Source organism: Schistocerca americana, chromosome 4 (genome assembly GCF_021461395.2).
Source record: "Schistocerca americana isolate TAMUIC-IGC-003095 chromosome 4, iqSchAmer2.1, whole genome shotgun sequence".
NCBI lineage: Eukaryota > Metazoa > Arthropoda > Insecta > Orthoptera > Acrididae > Schistocerca > Schistocerca americana.
This window is the reverse complement of record NC_060122.1, coordinates 138,394,496-138,412,634: the sequence shown is the minus strand read 5'-3', so window position 1 is coordinate 138,412,634 and position 18,139 is coordinate 138,394,496. Positions and strand designations below refer to the sequence as shown.

Genomic DNA, 18,139 nt, shown 5'->3' with positions numbered 1-18,139 from the left:
TGGTGTGTGGCGGAGGGTACTTTGAGTACCTCTATTGGTTCTCCCTTCTATTCCAGTCTCATATTGTTCGTGGAAATAAAGATTGTAGTATGCCTCTGTGTGGGCTCTAATCTCTCTGATTTTATCCTCATGGTCTCTTCGCAAGATATACATAGGAGGGAGCAATATACCACTTAACTCCTTGGTAAAGGTATGTTCTCTAAACTTCAACAAAAGCCTGTACTGAGCTACTGAGTGTCTCTCCTGCAGAGTCTTCCACTGGAGTTTATCTGTCATCTCCGTAACGCTTTCACGCGTACTAAATGATCCTGTAACGAAGTGTGCTGCTCTCCTTTGGATCTTCTCTACCTCTTCTATCAACCCTATCTGGTACGAATCCCACACTTTATTCCTATATGCGTTAATCATAGATTTATTCACTGCTTTCAAATGTGGCTGTACACGTTGTTGGTTGCACAGTGCATGGTTGAAAGGAAGCATGCTGATGTCTGAGCCAGTATCCATCAAAACCCTTGTGCTTGTATGTCTGTCTAATATGAACTTCGTGTTCAAAGGCGCAGGAGATGTAGGTAGCGATAGTTGGTGTTGCTGAATGAAAACACTGCATTGTTACCATACAAACCTCAAGTCTTTGAGTAGGAGCATAGCGATATGCATCTTGCAGCATCTCTCCCAAAATGTTTATGGTACCAACACACTTTACGTGCATCCTCTGCTGGCTTTGTGTTTCACATCTAGCCTGATTTCTTGTCTGATTAATGTTAACTTGTCATTGCTGTTGCATGCACAGCTCTGTTGTCAGGTCCTCTATTGTAGCTTTTAAATCTCAAATCTCATTTGAAATGTTTGTTGTGACATAGTCTATAGTTGTGGCCCAAGTTCTGCATTGCTGACCTTGGCAGTTGTCGTACGTGAAATCTGTTGATGTCATTGGGACTGTTGCAGTTTGCTCGCGGGTCTCGCAGATTCTGTCTGCAGCAAATCATAGTTTGTCAGCTGGTCTCTCCTTGTATGTGGCTATTGCAGTCCTTACTTAAGCTGGAAGCTGTTGTTGTCATACATGTAACAGCAACCCATCAAGAGACTGTCAAACTATCTAACAGACAGTACTATGTCCCCACTTCTCTTGATAGAGTACCTCCTTGAGTCTGATGCCAATTGACTTCATGCACCCACAAAATTAGTACTACTTTCTGTCTACCATATGCTCCATCTGTAAATGGCTTCACTATAATGGTTGATGCCAAGGTGACTTTCCATTCTTGTTGACTACTTCCTGTTGTTGAAATATATTTTCCATTTATGTAAACCATGTAAGTTGCTGGAAAGTAATGAATGTAGGTGCTCATAATTGCAACCATTCAGTGGCTGAATTGCTAAAACCAGCACATAGATTTGTTGCTGTTTTTTATTGTGGTCATGCTGTACTATCATCTTCATTTCTGACAGTGTTGTCTACTGGACTGTGCTAGCATTGTTGAACCAACATCATTTCTTTTGTCCTGCATATGATTAAAGTTTGTATCTTCCAAAAGATGTTGCTGCAAGGTTTCTATTTCATTATGAAGCCTGTGAATTCTTCCGTTGTCTGATAGTATTGACTGTTGATATCATTCATTGTTCTTAAGTTTGCCATAGACTTTCACTGATCAACAAAAAGTCTGAAAATCCGTAGTTGGAGGTCATCAGTTATGTAAGCAAGGACCTACACCACATAAATAGAATATGCATAGTGTATAGTGAATGAACAAAACTCTGTGTTAGTTCAAATCTTGCCAAATTACTTAATGACAAGAAGAATCAACAAATGCTAAGAAATTATTTTACATTGTGGCAATGACAAAAAATAACATCCACCAAAAAACACCTCACACACTCTTGGCATCACGTAGCACAAATCGACAGAGAAAATGTCACTGCCACACATTTTTCCACAATGCTGAAAGAGGCCTTTTCTTGTAGCTAAATATGAAAATGTATGCAAAATAAACAATCACCTACTTACCACATTACCAACTATAGTCACTGAATATAAGACTATCAGTGCTGTTGTAGATCCCAATGATGTCATCAGTTCCTTAGCAGAAATCTTAAAGCTGTTTGATCCAACTCAGCTGTAAAAAGGGTACTCAATTATTTTACTATGAAGCCTGAACTGCCAAAATTCTTTGCAACAGCACAAGACTGTTTGCAAAGAAGATGCTGACCAATAGTTGAAGTAACAATCTTAACAGGATAGTGAGGGGGTGAATCAGCATTTATTCTACAGGCACCCATCATTTAAACAGATGTCCTCTTAAATGTCAAGTGATTGCAATTTCCTGTAAAACTTGTATTCTCATTCATGATAAATAAATCACAGTGGCAGTCTATTAACTAGTGTGGAATGGATTTGTGATCACCATGCTTCTGTCCTGAGTAACTTTACTAAAGAATAGATTTACTCAAGAATTTATTTGTTGCTGCACATGGAGAGGAATAAATAAATATGTGTGTGTGTGTGTGTGTGTGTGTGTGTGTTTTTCTCAGCATAATACTTGAACCCTCTCCCCCCAAACAGTTTCAACCAAACTTAGTATTTTATTTTCAGGCTGCTTGATGGTTCTGTTAAATATGAGTATTCATAAATTGAAAACTATGAAACTGTTTGTAAATTACACCTATAAGTGGATTTGAATATTAAAACACAAAATAAAAATTAAAAATGTAGTAGAAGCCATTACACAAAATTCACTGATGTAATATGGAAAAAAACCAGGCACATCTCACTGATTACTTGACAAAAAATTAGTCAAGCACCTGCAAGTTAATGTTATAAACATATGACGTAACAAAATTTCTTATAAGATCCTATAGTGGTGCACCATTGTATTTAAGTATAATTTAATTAAACAGAAGTACCAGTTTTGAATAAGTGCAAACAAAATGCTATACAGTATTTATTCCTAATAAACCTGTAAATAATGTAATATAAATATTTAGGACCAAAGATGGACTACATCTGTCATCAGATGATGGTGTCTCTGTGTACTGTGATGCTGTTTTGTTACAAAACACAACAGATGGGAAGATTCAAGCATCAAGAAGTCAGGCAGATAAAGAAAGAAATCCAGATAGAATTAGTCTTGACAGGTAAGTTACAGCTGACTTTTGTCAGACGGTACTGATGAATACAATGTTACCTTAGTACAGAGATCTTCCAAAACACCTACTTCAGCTTTTTTGTTGCTTTATTCAGATCTAAACATTTATGAAAGATTACCCATTACATTTCTACATTTTGAATCTGATAAATTTTATCAACTAAACCTGTGACACCTCAAACATTGGAAACTCCAGGTAGGCCTATCAACGATGTAGGAAAAGACCACTTGCTATTTACCATCAAGAAGACTTGTCAAGTTGCAGGCAGGCACAATTAAAAGACACTCACATAAATTTTTCAGCCACAGCCTTTGTCAGTAAAACACACACACACACACACACACACACACACGCACAGACACGCGCGCGCGAGTGCGACTGCCAACTCTAGCATCTTGGGACGGAATGCGTCACATGGGATGCAAGCACTAATCTGGAGGAGGTGGGGAAGCGGAAGGGGGAGGAATAGTAGTGTATGGGTGGGGAGAGAGACGAATGCCATCTGGTGGAGTGTGCAGGCACTAGACGACCAGAAGGTGCTGCGTCAGTAGGTTGTGGGGCAGGCAGGCAGGGAAAAAAGGTGAGGAGTGGGGAAAGATGGGCAGACGCATTGGCAGAGGGCTGCAAATAAACAGGATGGGAGATGAGAATGGGGAGGAGATGATAGGATAGAGGGGCTGGAAACTGTTGGGTGGAGGGTATGGGGACAGTTATGTCACTGTAGGTTGAGACCGTCATAATTACAGGAGCAGAGAATGTATTGCAAGGATAGCTCCCATCTGTGCAATACAGAAAAGCTGGTGGTGGAGGCAAGGATCCACATGGCTCAGGTAGTGAAGCAGCCATTGAAATCAAGTGTGTTATCTTCAGCTGCATGTTGTGCCACAGGGTGGTCTACTTTGCTCTTGGCCACAGTTTGGCTGTGGCCTATCGTCCTGGTAAACAGTTGGTTGGTAATCATACCAATGTGAAAATCTGTGCAATGATTGCAGGAGAACTGGTAAATGACATGGCTGCTTTCACGGGTGGCCCAGTCCCTGATGGGGTTGAATAAACCTGTGACAGGGCTGGAATAGGAAGTAGACCACCCTGTGGCACGACATGCATCTGAAGATAACACACTTGATTTCAATTGCTGCTTCACTACCTGAGCCATCTGGATCCTCCCCTACACCACCAGCTATTCTGAATTGCGCAGATGGGAGCTATCCTTACAACACATTCTCTGCTCCTGTAATTATGCTAGCCTCAACCTACAGTAACATACTGTCCCCACACCCTCAACCCTACAGTTTCCACCCCCTCTATCGTACCATCTCATCCTCATTTTCATGTCCCACACTGTTTATTTGCAGCCCTCTGCCAATGCATCCACCCATCTTTCTGAGCTCCTCTCCTTTTTTTCACAATTTTTCCCAACATCCCTGCCCTTCAAACCTCCTGACGATGTGCCTCTTGGCAGCTTAGTCCCTGCACACTCCACCAGACACCATTTGTCTCTCTCCTCACCTGTGCAGTACTATTCCTTCCCCTCCCCCTCCCCCTCCGGAAGATTGCTGCTTGCATCCCACATGATGTTGCATTATTCCAGCCTGAGATGCTGGAGTTAGCGGCCATGTGTGTGTGTGTGTGCGTGTGTGTGTGTGTGTGTGTGTGTGTGTGTGTGTGTGTGTGTCTTTTCCTACATTGTTGATAAACCTGTGACACCTCTCATTAAAGCTGAATTTCTTACATTACATTAAAGAAGTATGTCTATTTACTTCATAGTTTTGTTTTGACTAATTGAGTCAGTAGGTGTGCCAGTGGTGGTTGAGTTTGTTTAGTAGCAGATCCATAAACCAAAAATTGATATGTTTTTAACCCCTGACATGGTGTCAAGTGTGTAATAATCTTTCACAGAGTACTCTTTATGTAATAAATGCTCAGTTGTACCTTGGTTTGTGTACCATTTTAAACTGTAAGACACCTTGTAACTGAATGGCCTATCAAATATAGGAGAATATTATCTAATAAAACAATGGAAAATCCAGGATGGAATGTAACAATATTACGAAAAGGAAAAGTTGCTACTCACCATATAGCGGAGATGCTGAGTTGCAGATAGGCACAACAAAAAGACTCACAACTAAAGTTTTCGGCCATTGGCCTTCATCAACAATAGACAAAACACACACACACACACACACACATACACACACACACACAGGCGCGCACGCGCATGCGCCCTCGCGCGCAAACGCAACTCGCACACACAGCTGCACTCTCAGGCAACTGAAATCACACTGCAAGCAGCAGCATCAGTGCATGATGGGAGTGGCGACTGGGTGGGGGTAAGGAGGAGGCTGGGGCAAGGAGGGGAAGGGATAGTATGGTGGGAGGTGGCAGGCAGTGAAGTGCTGCAGGTTAGATGGCAGGGAGGGGAGAGCTGGGTGTGATGGTGGAATGACAGTTGTGTAGTGCTGGAATGGGAACAGGGAAGGGGCTGGATGGGTGAGTACAGTGACTAACGAAGGTTGAGGCCAGGAGGGTTACTGGAATGTGGGATGTATTCCAGGGAAAGTGCCCACATATACAATTCAGAAAAGCTGGTGTTGGTGGGAAGGATATGTATGGCACAGGCTGTGAAGCAGCCTTCCACCAACACCAGCTTTTCTGAATTGCGCAGGTGGAAACTTTCCCCTCAATGCATTCCTATGTTCCTATAAGCCTCCTGGCCTCAACCTTCGTTAGTCACTGTCCTCACCCATCCAGCCCCTTCCCTGTTCCCATTCCATCACTACACAGCTGTCACTCCACATTCACACCCAGTCTCTTTCTTTCTCTCCTTTTCCACTACTTTGCCCCCCGCCTCCCCACCTCTCAGCTGCCCACCATCTAACCTGCAGCACTTCACTGTCCACCACCAATATGTACAAGTTAATAAAATTCAAAATTCATAAACTTAAATTGAACATTTAATTCCCAGTGTGGTTTCTGAAGCTACAAATGAATTGAGATGGCTATCTGTGAGTGCTTAACCACTGTTTCAAAAGCAGTTGATTAAATAAATAAAAAATCAATTTTTAGACTTAACCAAAGATTTGACACGATAAACCATTTAACTCCTCTAGGCAAGCTTGAATACTTTAAGAATCAGTAATGGGACCTCTTCTTTTCCTGATTTATCTCAGTGATCTAGATTTGCCTGTTGATTCACATAACATTATTTTGTTTGCCAATGGCACAACGTTATTAGTAAAAATAGAAAAAATTAAGCAATGGAAAATCCAGGATGGAATGTAACAATATTGTAAAAAGGAAAGTTGCCACTCACTATATAGTGGAGATGCTGAGTCAAAGATAGGAGCAACAAAAAGACTGTCACAGTAACTGAAGTCACAGTAACTGAAGCCACACTGCATGAAAACAATAACAATCAGTTCCATAGCTGTCAAAATATCATCTTTCATTACCCTGATATCGCCATCAGCTGTCATCCCACAATAAATGAAGTGTCTTCTTATATGGATAGAAAATAACCTAGAATGGATCAGACATATTAAATACATCAATTACAATATGAATAGTCCCACAGGCTGTTATAAAAAGCTATATAAAAGAATATTCCTTAATGACTGCTGCCTACATATATTTTAATGCACATCAAGAATATGGACTAATATTATGGGGAAATTTCCCAGAAGCACAGGCGATGTTTCTTAGAATGAAAAAGAGAGCCATTGTGGCTATTACAGGGAGTCAAACTATACAGTGTTGTAAACTATTATTTACAGCACTAGAAGTACTGCCATCAGAATGCATGTATATTATGGACAAACTAATGTATGATTAAAAGCCTGTATCTGGCAATGATAGCAGTGTGAGAAAAACTGTGATGTACACAATCACAACACAAGATAAAAAGGAAACTTACATTCAGTACCAGCTAATAGAAGTTTGTTTGAAAACATAGATACTATATAGGAATAACGATTTTTCATAAGTTGCCAGGTGATTTAAAATGTATATGAAGTACAAACGAATCTGATAAAACTATTAGAGAATATCAGCTGTTCTACTACTTCTGTTTGGTAAGTGAATAGGTGAACTTCAATATATGTGCAAATAAACATGATAACTAGAATTAAGCCAAGTCCAATATCATCTAGTATACTGTAATGCCTATGATTGAACAGGTATAATAAATAAATAAATAAATATAAACTTCAGAAGGGTTGATATTAATGAAATTCTGCATAGGGAGATATATTTTATCCTAACTTCAGGAATTCAAGGTTGATGAAGAAATTGCTTTATAGAATCTTGTTGGACTTATATTATATTTGTGTAAATTATGAGATAATCATCAAATTTTGTTTTCTTTTTACAGGAGAGGTTTGACAAAATTTCCCCAACTTTCTGAGGAGCCAAAACTTCGTTTACTTTCTCTACAGCATAATCTTATTTCAAGGGTAGACAGTTTAACAGACTCTGGTCTCTCTAAGCTTGTTTTTCTTGATATGTATGACAATCAACTAGAAAAGATTTCAGGACTCGAGAGCCTTGAGAATTTAAGAGTGCTCTTGATGGGAAAAAATAGGTGTGTATAAAACTGAATTATTCTGTTAATATAGATAGCTGCTCTTTATTATGCAGTGGTCAAAATAGTTTTGGGATTAGGCCTCATCTTGGTACAACAATAAATTCTGACACAGTCTAGCACAACCTGAACTACAGCTATATTGTGCTAATACAGTAACAGGAAAAGACCATTCAAACAACAGCTATACTCTGCAAACCACTGTGAAGTGCATGGTAGAGCATACATCCAATTGTACCAGTTATTAGGATTTCTTCCCATTCATGTATGGAATGCAGGAAGAAAGACTGTTTAAAGGCCTGAGTGCATTCTGTAATTAATTTAATCTTGTCCTCATGATCCCTGTGTGAATGATACATCAGTTATTGTTGTATATTCCTAGAAAATCAATTAAAGCAGGTTTTTGAAACTTCATAAGTAGACTTTCTTGGGATAGTTTATGTCTATCTCCAAGAGTTTGCCATTTCAGCTTCTTCTACATCTCTTGACACTCTCTGATGGATCAGACAAACCTGTGGTGCCCTTCCCTATATACATTCCCTATTAGTCCTGTTTGGTATGAATCTCACACACTTGAGCAGTATTCTAGAAGGGTCACATGAATGATTTGTAAGCAATCTCCTTTGTAGACTCATTGAATTTCCCCAGTATTTACCAATAAACCAAAGTCTGCCACCTGTTTTCCACCTGTTGTTGTTGTTGTTGTTGTTGTTGTTGTTGTGGTCTTCAGTCCTGAGACTGGTTTGATGCAGCTCTCCATGCTACTCTACCCTGTGCAAGCTTCTTCATCTCCCAGTACTTACTGCAACCTACATCCTTCTGAATCTGCTTAGTGTGTCCATCTGTTGGTCTCCCTCTATGATTTTTACCCTCAATGCTAAATTTGTGATCCCTTGATGCCTCAGAACATATCCTACCAACCGGTCCCTTCTTCTTGTCAACTTGTGCCACAAACTCCTCTTCCCCCAATTCTATTCAATAACTCCTCATTAGTTATGTGATCTACCCATCTAATCTTCAGCATTCTTCTGTAACGCCACATTTCAAAAGCTTCTATTCTCTTCTTGTCCAAACTATTTATCGTCCATGTTTCACTTCTATACACGGCTACACTCCATACAAATACTTTCAGAAACAACTTCCTGATACTTAAATCTATACTTAATGTTAGCAAATTTCTCTTCTTCAGGAACACTTTCCTTGCCATTGCCAGTCTACATTTTATATCCTCTCTACTTCGACCATCATCAGTTATTTTGCTCCCAAAATAGCAAAACTCCTTTACTGCTTTAAATGTCTCATTTCCTAATCTAATTCCCTCAGCATCACCTCACTTAATTTGACTACATTCCATTATCCTTGTTTTGCATTTGTTGATGTTCATCTTATATCCTCCTTTCAAGACACTGTCCATTCCGTTCAACAGCTCTTCCAAGTCCTTTGCTGTCTCTCACAGAATTACAATGTCATCGACAAACCTCAAAGTTTTTATTTCTTCTCTGTGGATTTTAATACCTACTCCGAATTTTTCTTTTGTTTCCTTTACTGCTTGCTCAATATACAGATTGAATAACATTGGGGAGAGGCTACAACCCTGTCTCACTCCCTTCTCAACCACTGCTTCCCTTTCATGGCCCTCGACTCTTATAACTCCCATTTGGTTTCTGTACAAATTGTAAATAGCCTTTTGCTCCCTGTATTTTACCCCTGCCACCTTTAGAATTTGAAAGAGAGTATTCCAGTCAATATTGTCAAAAGCTTTCTCTAAGTCTACAAATGCTAGAAACATAGGTTTGCCTTTACTTAATCTATTTTCTAAGATAAGTCATAAGGTCAGTATTGCTTCACATGTTCCATCATTTCTACGGAATCCAAACTGATCTTCCCCAAGGTCAGCTTCTACCAGTTTTTCCTTTCATCTGTAAACAATTCACGTTAGTATTTTGCAGATGTGACTTATTAAACCCTGTTACCCAAGGATTTCTACTAGCCCTCGTCTTCTTACCTACTTGATCCTCTTCTGCCTTCGCTACTTCATCCCTTAGAGCTACCCATTCTTCTTCTACTGTATTTCTTTCCCCACTACTGTCAATTGTTCTCTTATGCTCTCCCTGAAACTCTGAACAACCTCTGCTTTAGTCAGTTTATCCAGGTCCCATCTCCTTAAATTCCCACCTTTTTGCAGTTTCTTCAGTTTTATTCTATGGTTCATAACCAATAGATTGTGGTCAGAGTCCACATCTGCCCCTGGAAAAGTCTTACAGTTTAAAACCTGGTTCCTAAATCTCTGTCTTACCATTATATAATCTATCTGATATCTTCTAGTATCTCCAGGATTCTTCCATGTATACAAACTTCTCTTATGAGTCTTGAACCAAGTGTTAACTATGATTAAGTTATGCTCTGTGCAAAATTGTACCAGACGGCTTCCTCTTTCATTTTTTACCCCCAGTCCATATTCACCTACTATGTTTCCTTCTGTCCCATTTCCTACTCTCGAATTCCAGTCACCCATGACTATTACATTTTCATCTCCCTTCACTACCTGAATCATTTCTTTTATCTCATTATACATTTCATCAATTTCTTCATCATCAGCAGAGCTAGTTGGCATATAAACTTGTACTACTGTAGTAGGCATGGGCTTCATGTCTATCTTGGCCACAATAATGCATTCACTATGCTGTTTGTAGTAGATTACCCACACTCCTATTTTTTTATTCATTATTAAACCTACTCCTTCATTACCCCTATTTGATTTTATATTTATAACCCTGTATTCACCTGATCAAAAGTCTTGTTCCTCCTGCCACCGAACTTCACTAATTCCCACTATATCTAACTTTAACCTATCCATTTCCCTTTTTAAATTTTCTAACCTATCTGCCCGATTAAGGGATCTGACATTCCATGCTCCAACCGATAGAACGCCAGTTTTCTTTCTCCTGATAATGACGTCCTCTTGAGTAGTCCCCGCCCGGAGATCCGAATAGGGGACTATTTTACCTCCGGAATATTTTACCCAAGAGGATGCCATCATCATTTAACCATACAGCAAAGTTGCATGCCCTCAGCAAAAATTATGGCTGTAGTTTGCCCTTGCTTTCAGCCGTTCGCAGTACCAGCACAGCAAGGCCATTTAGCTTAGTGTTACAAGGCCAGATCAGTCAATCATCCAGACTGTTGCCCCTGCAACTACTGAAAAGGCTGCTGCCCCTCTTCAGGAACCACATGTTTGTCTGGCCTCTCAACAGATACCCCTCTGTTGTGTTTGCACCTACGGTATGGCCATCTGTATCGCTGAGGCACGGAAGCCTCCCCACCAACGGCAAGGCCCATGGTTCATGGGGTTCTGACTGACCCTATATGGTCATTCCATTTCATGTCCCTATGAAGTGTTACACACAGATATTTGTATGACTGTGGATCATTGATGTCATAGTATACTATGTTTTTTTTTTTTTTTGTGAAGTGGACAGATTTACATTTCTGAACATGTAAAGCAAGTTTCCAATCTTTGCACCACTTTGAAATCTTTTTGTTCAGACTGTAAATCTTTTGTAGATAACTACATCATCTGCAAAAAGTCTGAAGTTACTATTAATATTGTCTGCAAGATCATTAATATACAACATGAACAGCAAGGAAGCCAACACACTTCATTTCAGTACACACGATGTTATGTCTACTTCTGTTGATGACTCTCCATCCAAGATAACAGCCTATGTTCTCTCTAAGAACAAATAATCAGTTCAATCACATGTTTCATCTGATACCCAGTATCATCATACTTTTGATGATAAGTGTAGTTGTGGTACTGAGTCAAATGCTTTTCAGAAATCAAGAAATACTGCATCTACTTGACTGCCTCGATTCACAATTTTCACAATATCATGTGAGAAAAGTGGGAGCTGGGTTTCGCATGACCCATATTTTTGAAATCCATGCTGGTTGGCATGGAGAAGGTTGTTTGAGATACCATATTATCTTTGAGCTCAGAATATGTTCTGATAGTCTATACCAAATGGATGCCAAGGACACTGGATAGCAGTTTCATGGAGATCACTTCTGCGACTCTTCTTGTAGACAGGTGTTACATGTGCTTTCTTCCATCTACTTGGTACAGTTTATTGTTCCAGGGATTTATGACTGATTATAGTTAACTGAGGAGCTATCTCAGCAGCAAATTGAGTATAGAATCTGATAGGAACTCCATTGAGCTCTGGGGCTTTGTTCAATTTTAATGATTTCAGCTGTTTCTCAATGCTACTGACACTAATGTCTATTTCTCTCATCTCTTCAGTTGTATGAGAAATAAGTATCTTGCCAGTTCTCCATTAGACTCATGTCAGGCAGAATATGTTTGCTCAGACAATTTTCTTGAGCTAGCTGGCAGTGGGCAAGACCTCTGTTGCCAGCTGCCACTGCATTGATTAGGAGCAGAAGATTATACTCACATTTATGTCCATGGTGCAGTTTTCTTCTCTGTTCCCAATGCCATTTCTTGGTTTTGATGAGTCTGTGGGAAGCTGGGAGAGTTATCTGCACTGGTTCTTGCTGCACTGTCAGATAAGGCCTCTTGTCAATCCAGTTGACAGGGCCACATTGCTGTTGTCCGGGAGTGAGGGGTTTATGTGAAGTTATTGAAAATTTGAAGCCCTCCATTGAATCCAAGAAGCATTCCTTTGATGAGCTTTGTCAGTTGCTTATGCAGTATTTCAGCCGTCTAACCCACATGGTAGCAGAGCAGTTGCAATTAACCAGCACCACAAGAGCCTTGGCGAACTGTATGTGGCCTGGATTGCAGATTTACAAGGCCTCTCACTCAAGTGTCATTCTCAGTGCCTCAAATGTGCTACCTCTTAAGCAGACTCGCTAATACAGGGAGTAATTGTTAGATTATCTCCTGATTGTGAGGGTCCGACTAGGGCATTGGCCTCCTCTGACTCTTTTTTAGCCACCACCCAAATTGTGGAATCATATGAATTTAAGCAGCAGCAAATGTTGTCCTTTCTGATGATTGGCAGGTGACTCACTTGGTTGTGCTTGGTAAACAGCCCTTGGTGCTGCACAAGATACCCCAGGTGGTCTTGCCTCCTGCCAAGTCACTTTGTGATGTCACCATTAACAATTCCTTGCAGCGGCATCAAGGCACGGTGCATCCTCACGCATGGCAAGCTCAGTGCGTTCATGCCACTCGCAGTGTTTTAATACCCATTAGCTGCATTTTTCTTGTTCTTGACATGGGTCCCCTTCTGGTCGTTAGATGAGCCAGCTGTCCTGCCCAACTGTCATTTGTTGCATGTTCACCACAACTGCCTGCACATGGAGACTATATGTGGGGCATGCCAGTGGGTAGGTCAATTGACAACTGTTTGTGACAGTCAGTGAGCCATGAATCAGTCATTGGTTGAACCAGTGTTTTCACTGGACTCTGGGGCTGCTTCTGAAATACCATGCATGTCACCACAATATACTGTTTTGGTGACATTGATTATGGATGGGCAGTTGGTTGAATTTCCAATTGACATGAGAGCATCAGTCAGACTTATTAATTCGGACATGTACAGGAGCTTGGGGTGCTTGGAGTTTCAACAGTCACTCCATCAGGTCATTTGTTATGAGGGAAATTCTCTGTCTCCACATATAGCAAGAATTTGGAATGGAAACTTACAATGTTAGTGGTAAATTTACCACTGGTGCAAAATATCTTTTGACTTGTCTTTTATGTTTATGCCTTTCATATTGTGCATTTAATGTTTCAGTACATTCCTTTCCATGATTTGGACTTCTGACTGCAGTCCTATAGCCCACTGTTTGACAATACATTAGGCCGAAAAGAAATTTTTGGGACACATCTTTCTCTTAAGCCATTGGTAGTCCTGAAATTTTGTCACCCCTCTCCCATTTCCTACACCATGTGCAACAAGATAAAAGCTGTTGCAGCACAGTAGGATCAGGTTATCATTTTTCTTATTTCATTGAGTCAGTGGGCCACTCCTTTGGTGATAATTCAGAAGCCCAACAGCACCATGCACCTTTGCAGCAATTTTAAACAGACGGTCATTGCGTAATGTGTGGCAGATTTGTATACCATTCTACGACATGTAGAGTGTTGGTGAAGTTGTCAGGAGGCCAGTATTTTTTGCACTTTGACTTGTGTGAAGCTTACCTGCAGTTGTCATTGGACACAGTTTCTTGCACTTTCCTGGTTCTCAACACCCCCTTTGGACTTTACCAGTTTAATTGCATGCATTTTGGAATATCGTCTGTGCCAGGAATTTACTAATGATATTTGAAGCAGTTGATTCAGAACATTCCTTGTTGTGTCAGTTACCTTGATGACATATGGGTCACAGACCCTACTTGGGAGGAGCATATACAGAACCTTCAGTCTGTTCTCCAATGCCTCTTGCAGAATGGACTTCATTACAGGCTGGAAAAGTGCAGTTTTTTTCCCCTGAAGGTGCATTTTTTGGGTCATTTGCTTAGTAAAGATGGTCTCATCCCCACTAATGAGCACATCAAGGTCATTGTCAACCTACCGGAGAGACCTGATGGAGCTCCATTCTTCTATGAGCAAGATTTCATATCATGCTATCGTCCTCTGAACCAGCCGTTGGTTTCCTTATTTTGACCTTGTTCCAAGCTGTCAGACAGGACTGCCTACTATTTTCAGTGGTGTCATTAACTATTCTTAAGACATTCATTGCCAGTCCACTGTGCAACATACCAATGCTTATGTACTTTTGTGGCTATCGGTGGGGCCTGATCTGGCGTTCGACTAGCAAGAGGCTCCCAGGGGGCCTGATCTGGCGTTCGACTAGCAAGAGGCTCCCATGTTCATGCTGGATGATGCCTTGCAGCAAACCCTGTAGGATTTTCTGTTGACAGCACAAAAGGTCATGACCACCATGGCTGTTGGCCTGCTTTTCCATAAAACCGTTTCAGCAATTCAGATGGGTTGGCCAGAGCATGTCCTGTCATGTGCAGACCAAGTGTGGCATACATTTTTTCTCCTCTGTGCTCCACTTAACATTTCCCAGGAGATCCTCATGCTTGCCAAAGAGGAGCAGTGTTGTTGAGTGGTTATCTCTCTGGCATTACATCCTTACATTTTCCAGTTGCTGCATATGCCACACTTGAGTACGACTCAGATGAAGGCGTCGGCACATTGTTATGTCTGCTATCTGGTGATCAGTTGTGACATTGAGCATCTCGTATGGGCTTGTGAGACTTGTGCTCAGAATGAGACTGCTCCATTGTGCCAGTTCTCTACTTTGACAGCCCTGGAGCACCCTTCTGACAGGGTGCACATGAATTTTGCAGGCCCATTTTTGTGCAGCATGAGGTTACAGATGGTTGAGGCAATGTCGAATTTCCTGTATATAGCCGAGGTGTTGCCCATATTGTCAACTGCCACTGTTGGCATGTTGCCAGTTATTTTCTCCAATGAAGGATCCTCTAGGATTCTTGTGTCCAATAATTGTGGGCAATTTATGTTTCAGGAATTTAACGACTTCTGCATCCACAATGGTATTCTGTGTATGGCTGCCACCCCATTTCATCCTGCTTCTAAACCTTAGGTTAAGGACTTTGTGCATACATTCAAGATCCAGATGAAGAAGTCCATGTTTGCCTCTTCCTGCGATGATGCGTTGTCAAATTTTATGGCTATGTACAGGTGATGTCAATTAGTGGGTTCTGTCCAGCATCACATTTGCATGGGTGCCAGCCACAGGGTCTCTCCACGTTTGCATGGGTGCCAGCCACAGGGTCTGTTCGATTTGTTACACACTGAGTTGCGTGCCACAGACTGCTGTGGCCTGCTGTTTTTTCCTCCTGTGGCTGCTGTTTAGGCTCAGTTCTTCGACTGTGCAGCACATAGGTCGGTAGTTTCTCTGGTGGATGTTAGTTGGGAGCAGCAAACTCATCATGTCAATCAGTTGTGCCCATGCTCTGTTGGAGTGTCACTGCTGCGGCCTTCCAGATGGCTGAGCAGCAGGGTTGATTACAATATTGTTCTTGGAGCAGGCTCCTACTTGCAGCAGCATTCCTCAATGTTGCCAACCCCTCTGTGTCCTTCACCTTCCTCCCCTTCGCCTGCAGCCTCAGGCCCCAGTGTGGCTCATGTCTCTGCCTGCCATGGAGGAGACTAAGGATTTTGATCCCACCCACCTATCCTACCTCCCTTTGCCAATGGAGATAGCCCCATCCCTACTACCACCAGTGGACTGGTCGTTGCTGCAGCGTCCGTGTGCTTCCACCCTTCCAATGGAGCTGGGAGCATTATTTTTGCCTTCTCTGGTGGCCAGTACACTGCTGGGTTCTCAAGCACATGCTCTGGTTCTGTACCATAGGTTGCGACCCAAGCCTGGCCATTTTTAGCCCTATGTGTTCTTTTCAGGGTGGAGGGATTTAGCACGCCATGTAGTGCATGTCCCGATGGAGGGAGATTAACTGGCATGGATAGAAAAATGGAGTAGATCAGGAATCTGCTATGCGGCACCTCAAATGAGCAGACCTGCTGATGTCAGTGTTTATTTGCAAGCAGCAGTAAGCATAGTGGGCCAGTGTGCCTGCAGAGTTAGACAGCCATGGACCTACTCTAGTACACATTCTGAGAGTTGTCATGTGCTCTGTCATTATCTGTCAATGCCAACCCCTTGCTGAGTTACTGTCATGTGTGTACCTCTGTGGGTACAGGTGCTCTGCTAGTGGTAGTTCAGTTTGCTGAGAGAGTTAGTCCCATTCATGGAGTTCTGTTGCCCAGTTGTTACTGAGTCACCATTGGCTTAAGTACCACGTGGATTGGGTTGAGTAGCGGTGTTGTCATGCCTTCTGCAGGTACTAAATGTATGAGTGTGGGTATGTTCCACACCCACCCCCAGAAATGTTCTCCAGTTTAAAATCTAATTTTGAAATGTCTATCTGAAATCTTCTGGTATCTTCAGGCTTTTTTCACATGTGCAATCTTCCTTCATGGCCTCTAAACCATGTGTTACCAATCATTAAACTGTGCTCTTTGCAAATTTTACCAGGTGGTGTCCTTTTTCATTCCTTTCCCCCGGTCTTTGTTCTCCTACTGTTTTCCCTTTTCTTCTATCAGGTTCCGGTCTCTTATTACAAATAAATTCTCATCTCTCTTAATTACTTGAATAATTCTTTTATCTCTCAAACATCCTTTCAAACTTTTGGAGCTAGTAGGCATATTAACTTTGTGCAGCTGTGCTGGATCTCACTTTTGTGTCTGTTGTGCCTAAGGAGATCCTATGATAATGCTTTCACTATCCTGTTCACAGTTTCTGATCATCATTCCTATTTTTCTTATTCATTATTAGGCATATTCATGCATTACCCCTACTTCATTTTATGTTGATGACCCTGTACTGTTCTGTACAGAATGACTGTTTTTTTGAGCAGCATATTTTATTAACTTCCACAGTGTCTGACATCAACCTATACAGTTTTCTTTTTAAATCCTGCAATTTACCTGCTTCATTTAGGGATCCAACACACCATGTTCTGAGCAATAGAACAAAAATTCTGTTTTTCCTGATGTGAACATTCTTTTGAGTAATCCCCACCTGGAGATCAAAAAGGGGGACTATTTTGACTTTGGAATATTTCACCCAAGATGATGCCATCATTATGAAAGCATGCAGCAAAGCTGCTTCTCCTTGGAAAATTTAAGGGCTTAAGTTTGTTGTTGCTTTCAAATTTTCACCATACCAATGTAGTGAGGCCATATTGATTAATGTTGCAAGGCCACATTAATCGCCACACTGCTGCCCCTGCAACTACTGAATAGGATGCTGTCCCTCTTCAGGAACCATTTGTTAATCTGGTCACCCCATGGATGCTGCTTCTATGTGATTGCACCTATGGTGTGGATATATGTATTACTGAGGTACACAAGCCATCCCACACAGCAAATTCCATGTTTCATATAGATGAGGAATGCAATATGTCAGCAATAGTCCTCGGTACGAATGAAAACATTTTAGGTTAAGCCATAGATGGTTATGGGTAGCCACTGAAATACTAAATAACAGTTGTTATTTCACTATGCATTTTGAGAGATTGCAAGTCCAGTATCAAGTAGGTTAACTCAAATGATGTGTGTTAATATGATTTTCTCAGAAACCTGTGGTTCTATCTTTTGTCAGTTACAGGATGCATTTTAAAAGCATATTTATATTACTTCCTTTTCACATAAAGTACAAATTTGATATGGAAAAGTGACATGAGATCACTGAAAGATAGTGCCACAGATATCTAGAAAGTCATGCATTATTAAGTGCCTTGTGTTTCTTAATCGTCTCTTGAACTATACAAACATTCAACGGCTTCTTAAAGTGCTTCTACAGTTTTTATTTGTTTTTAGTTACACCTCCAACGCAACTGATTTTTGAT

General features: G+C 41.1%; 1 protein-coding gene across 1 annotated transcript in view; it reads left to right on the top strand.

The window, feature by feature from the left end:
• The window catches only part of LOC124613052 (leucine-rich repeat-containing protein 49-like), a 143,827-nt gene that overhangs the window by 27,700 nt on the left and 97,988 nt on the right, over positions 1-18,139 (top strand). Inside the window, exons 2-3 of the mRNA XM_047141628.1 lie at positions 2,983-3,132; positions 7,514-7,723. Of these exons, the coding sequence (XP_046997584.1) occupies positions 2,983-3,132; positions 7,514-7,723 (360 nt within the window). The remainder of the gene's footprint in view (positions 1-2,982; positions 3,133-7,513; positions 7,724-18,139) is intronic.